We start from the raw sequence: 6,403 nt of genomic DNA on the forward strand, positions 1-6,403 counted from the left end.
ACATAAATACTTTTATATATAATTAATGCAATTAAATGGCAGATCTATTATTTAATTAATAGACAATTAAATAAATAATAGAGTCCGTAGATTCAAATCTTCGTAATTTGTTAATCACAAGGAGTTGTGATTGTGAGATACAAATTACATCTGATTGAATCTTAAATCATCCGTGGTCGTAAGTAATAACGAGATACGAATATCGTTATTACGGATAGACCATCACGCATGGCATTTCTTACTTGTGAAGTAAGTAGCTGATCTCACAAGCTAAAGTGTGGTGACACTTAAATGAATACGTGGATGTTTTTGTTATATAACAAAACATTGGAAACCCGTCGAGAGATTCTACATGGATAACTATCTGAGTGTCAGTGGTTAATCTCTAACGTTCGGTAGTGGAATTGGTCCTTTGATTTGAGGTCGTCATAGTACCTTATACGAGGACAGTCATACTTTGGCGGTATTGGATGTTGCTCTGAAAAGGGCCGCTAATACGATATCGTTCGGGTATGTCAAGAATCGTATGAAGGTTGTGATTGATCAATAAAGGAGTCGTCACTCTTAGATAGTAGGAGATTATGATCTGCGTTTCATTCAATTAAGTCGATGATGAAATCCTTGGCCAATGTGTACTCATAAGTCGAAAAGGAGTTTTCGACTTATATTGACTTAATAGTGGAGTAAAAGATATGATCGATGATCGAGATTGACACAACTCCATATCTCGTAATTGATCGGATCATATTGACGAAGAGATTATAGTTTCACGGTAAACGAACGAATTTGGTTTTATCGTACCACGTGACATTTCCCGTCACATGTATTGCCCTGACACATTGCTAGATGTCAATCAGGGACGGCGAATGTGAATTGACGATAAATTAAAAGGGTATTTTAATTTATCAATTTTGATTAGATCAAAATAATATTTCATGTCGTTAGGCATCGTGGTCGGGAACCTAATGGGTCACACACAAAAGAGAATTGGAAGATTGTAAATTGCCAATTGGTTAATTTAACAATCGTTGGATAAATTAATTAATTGAATTTGTTATTTATATTTTCGAATTAATTAATTGGATTAATTAATTCACGGACCGAGTTTAATTAATTGGATTAATTAATTATTGGATCGGACCGGGCCGGGCCGAGCCTATTTGGGTTTATATAAATACATAACTAGGGTTTGAGGTCCAATATGGTTTTCATTATTCTTGCTGGCACAAGAGAAAACCCTAGAGGCTGCAATCATATTCTCTGTGTGGATCACCGTTGAAGGCTGGACAATTGGACAGCTGTGGTGGCAAATCAAGGTTGTGGAACGAAAAGAAAAGCAAAAGAATTGCAGATCTGAAAAAGGTACAATCTTATCACAATTTCTATCTAAACACAAAGGCGATTCTTGGTGGGAATCGAAAATTATTTTAAATTCCGCTGTGCATGTATAAGTAGATTCCCAACAGACAAGATAGAGATGGATCATATAAGCCAATTTAAATACTGCTAAGGCTTTGGGTGCATCGATAACTAGGTGAAAATTTTGTAGGCCTTATTGTTGTTGATAGTATATATTTAAATAGTCGTTACAGTGCAACATTTTTGACAACCTGTACACAAGACGTGAACAACAATATATTTGTACTTGCGTTTGGGATAAGGGACAATGAGAAAGATAGGTCATGGACATGAATTCTTGAAATGTTAAAATGGGTGTGTGAAGCAAGAGGCGGATTGTGTATAGTATCAAGGCAGACATAATACTATAAGGAATGCAATTGGAGTTGTATTTCTCGAGGCAATGTATTGAATATGTTTGTTCCATTTACTTAAAAACTTGAAAACTCATTTTGGCAGGTCAGGTCATAACATAACACATCCCTTCCACTCTGCAATTCGAGCATACACATTGGATTGGTGTGAATATCACATGCAACAATTGGATACAATGTATGAAAAGTTAAGAGAATATCTTTTATGGTGATAACACTTATTTTTATCGCTGTAATATATCAATTTTTATAATAATATGGAATCAACAATCCTCATGTAACTTTGTGACTATACTACTTGATTTGTGACATAAGCTTTCTAAGTTTGTGACCATCATTGTTCTGGTTACAAAAAACAAACAAGACAGCTTACTTTTTTACCTTTATAAGTTTGTGACCATTAACGACCCAAATTTTATATATTCGAGTCGCTACCAAAAAAAGGGGTTCTTAGAAATTTAATTATTAATGAATTTTATGTATGAATAGTTTACACAAAAATCGACGAGCAATTTTTCCATATTCTTTAATCATTTTATTTATCACCTAACTAGTATACAACTCAAACTCAGAACTAATTTACTCCATTGAACAGTAAGTGCATAAAGATTAACGATCACATAATATTTAAAAGTAGGAAACATAATAATTGCTCCAAATTCATTAAAGAGTTATTCATGTGTTAAAAAATAGTAAAAATTTGTCTTGTTACACTGGATTATTTTATTGAGTCCCATAAATTCTGGTACATTGACTACACCTTATCGCCCTCCAGCCAACGACCCATTCTTATTAATGATGTGTAGGGAAAAATGGTGAGTACATGAAAATACTTAATAGGACACGAAATAATGGTGCAATTCCAAATAAAAGATTTAAATATGTGTCAAAAATATCATAATGTTATCAAAACTTTAAGAATCATCAAAAACTCAATAAATATCATATCTTTGGTACTAGATGGTCATAACATACATAATATATCATATATTTAACTTTCATTAGTATAATAATTTAAAATGAAAGAAATAATTTAAAAGGGATAAAGTCAACTGTACCTCGTTATTCTACCTTATTAGACCAAATAATTTGAATATCAAAATCACGTTCCAAATCTTATTTTCCGCCTATACTTCTGTGTCGTGTATGTGCATATATACTCTTGTGCGTGTGAATAAAGAGATAAACCCATAGTATTTAAGTTAAAAGACAACTAAACTTTTTTTGGTAGAATAGAATTATATACAGTCGTGTGCCATCATGCAAAGGTCGCTATCAAGAATATTCTACTTCATCATTATCCCATTCAACAAAAAAACAAAACCGCCATATCTCTATCTAATTCTACATGTGGATGCTACCTATTTCAAACACAATATTTAATATAAATCAAAATCAATCAACAACAACTTCTTTAAACTTCAATAACTTAGGTTCGCTTATTCGAATTAATTTTTTATGGAGTCTAATATACATGGTTAAATACGAGCTATCCAACGAGCCCTATTATTGATATATTTTTCATCGCTTTATCAATAACTAAATATTTGACCCATTTAAAATTGGATTAACACACATAACACTTTAGTCCCCCAATATTCCAAAATATAAAGTATAGCATTTAGAACAATTAAATTCTATTCTATGAATTAATATTTTTGTTAGGTCTTACAATCTCACCTTCTTAAAATATTTTTATCTTCAAGAATTTAGCTTGGCTAATGGAAGAGTTCTGGATACATGGCTTTAACCTCCTCTTCCTTCTTCCAATTTGACCCGTCAAGTTCATGATTTCGACATTTAACCTTGACTAGGGGAACCTCTCTATTTCTTAATTGGTACACTTTTCTATCTAAAACCATCGTTGAGATTTCCTCACATGGTAAGTCTTTTTGTACCTCAAATATCTGATAACACACAACATGATTGGGACCATGAACATTATTTCTAAGTACCGAAACACGGAACACATTATCTATTACTGTGAGTTCAAGTAGTAAGGCAAGTTGGTAAGCCACAATACCAATCCTTTCAAGAATTTCAAAAGGCCCAACAAACAATAGTCTGAACTTTCCTTTCTTACCAAATTTCAATGCACCCTTAATTGGTATTACATTCAGAAAAACTTTGTTACCCACTTGAAATTTCAAATCATTTCTCCTATCAGTCGATCTTATTCTGTCTTTACTCTTTCTCTAATCTTGCCAACTGCTTCAACTATTCGTTCAATGATTTCAAAACCTAAAGTTCTATTTTCTCCGACCTTGTCCCAATGAATGAGGATTTGCACTTCTTACCATAAAGAGCTTCATAAGTGTTCATACCGATAGTGGCTTGAAAGCTATTGTTGTAAGCAAATTTCACCAACGGTAGATGTGTCTCCCAACTACCACCAAGATCCAAAACACATGCCTACAATATATTTTCAAGAGTTTGAATGGTTCTTTTCAACTATCCATCCATTTGTGGATGATGAATGGTACTAAAGTTTAGTTTCGTTCCCATGGTTGCCTGCAAGCTTCTCCAAAATATTAATGTGAACCTCGGGTCTCTATTTGAGACAATGGTAACTGGAACTCCATACAAATTAACTATCTCTTTGACATATAACCGTGTGAGCTGTTCTATATTGAAATTTACTTTGATTGGCTGAAAATGAGCTGGCTTTGTCGAACGATCAAACCACTACCTGGATAGCGTTGTGACCTCTGGCTGATCTCAAAAAGCCTACCACAAAGTCCATCACTATTTGTTCCCATTTCCATTCTGGAATACCCAACTGTTTCAGTAGTTTTGATAGCCTTTGATATTCTATATTGACTTGTTGATAGACAATACATTTCTCCACGAACAAACCAATTTCTCTTTTCATGTTTCTCCACCAAAATGTACCTCAAAGATCTTGATAGATTTTTACACCGCCTGGATGTGCAACATATGGGTAGATTGAGTTTTTTCCAATATCTCATTTATTATATTTTTATCCTTAGGTACACACAATCTTCCTTTAAAAGTCAGTGCTTTATCTGCAAATACTTCAAATCCTATACGTTTGTTTGTACCAATGAGGCCTTAATCTTCCACAGAAATGGGTTCTTATCCTATGCTTCCTTGATTCGATCCTAAAGAGTAAGTTGAATCATAAATGCTTTTATTCACGCTATAGTTTGAGTCGGTGGTGTGATCAATTCCAATCTCAGTTTCTCAAAGTCCTTTATCAAGTGTTCCTGTAACATAGGTAAAATTGCTAGCTGCAATCCTGTCTTCGTGCTTAAGGCATCTCCGACTACATTAGCTTTACCCGAATGGTAAAAAATTGTAAAGTCATAATCTTTAATTAACTCCAACCATTTCATTTGTCTCATATTCAATTTTTCTATGTGAAGAAGTATTTGAGACTCTTGTGGTCTGTATAGATTTCACACTTCCCATAATAGAGATAATAACACCTTTTCTTTAATGAGTGAACTATTTGATACGAACCCCGTAGCACGTTGACTACGAAACCCACAACGAGATTGACGAACCCAAGAAAGCCAAATTAATCCAAGAGTTTAGGATTAACCCCAAAGAAAGTCGAATAAAAAAACTCAACAAGAACGACGCTTGAAAGATCCCTTGATCACGCAATCCAAGAATTAAATCTAGTTGTTTGAACGCCACAAGTTAACACTTGATAAGTTCGAAGTTGTTCAATGAAGAACGATGAAGAGAAGACAATATGCCTCACTTTTAATTCAATATCAATAATATTAAAAGTTTTCAACAATTGAATGGAAACTTCTATTTATACTAAACCTAAAAACTAGGTAAAAATCGTGCAAAAGTCGATCATAATCCTCAAAATATGGAAAAGAATAAAAAACTAACAAAATATGGAAAATTGCCAAAATTAGAAAATTCGCCAAAAAAATGGCTTGTGCGACCACATGGTTCAAGAAAAATGTTGTCTTGAGTTTCGGTATGCCACCATGCAGCCGCATGGTGTTTTTGCCTGTGCGGCCGCACAGGCTTGTTTTCAGCCTCCGATTTCGTCGCTTGATAACAAATTGATCCAAGTTGATTCGGCCTTCGACCCGAACATAAAAGTTGCTCCATTTTGAGTCCCGAACGTGGTTCCATCAATGGTTTCTTGAACGAGCAATCCCATCGCTTGTTTCACTTGCTTTATCCTTGATCACGTCATTGGTCCTCCATCGATTATTAACGGATCTCGTCTCGCACTCGCCTTCGTCGGGCTCGACTCCTGGATCATATCATCCCCTCCCTCTTCAAAATGATTCGTCCTCGAATCTGAACCTGCATCAAACAAAGAGAGTTCAGATACATTAAAAGTAACCGAAACATTGTACTCACCTGGAAGGTCCAACTTGCAAGCGTTGTTGTTTATCTTTCCAATCACTTGACATGGACCATCGCCCCTTGGTTGCAACTTGGACTTCCTTTACCTCGGAAACCGCTCCTTCCTAAGGTGTACCCAAACCTAATCTCCTGGCTCGAATATCACGCGCTTCCTACCTTTGTTTGCCTGTGACGCAACCAACTTACTGTTGTTTTCAATTTGCGTTTTTACCTTTTCATGGAGTGCCTTAACCAATTTCGCTTCTTTTTGCCATCTAAACTACCACGTT

General features: G+C 34.8%; 1 protein-coding gene across 1 annotated transcript; it reads right to left on the reverse strand.

The window, feature by feature from the left end:
- Positions 1-3,490: 3,490 nt before the first annotated feature.
- LOC111365712 lies at positions 3,491-4,612 on the reverse strand. The gene is made up of 4 exons (XM_022986249.1): positions 4,462-4,612; positions 4,284-4,342; positions 4,036-4,184; positions 3,491-3,932 (listed from the first exon to the last, which is right to left on the reverse strand). Exons 1-4 carry the CDS (start codon positions 4,610-4,612, stop codon positions 3,491-3,493), a joined length of 801 nt encoding a protein of 266 aa, XP_022842017.1.
- Positions 4,613-6,403: the final 1,791 nt, after the last annotated feature.

This window comes from Olea europaea, chromosome 17, assembly GCF_002742605.1.
Source record: "Olea europaea var. sylvestris chromosome 17, O_europaea_v1, whole genome shotgun sequence".
NCBI classification, from domain to species: Eukaryota; Viridiplantae; Streptophyta; class Magnoliopsida; order Lamiales; family Oleaceae; genus Olea; species Olea europaea.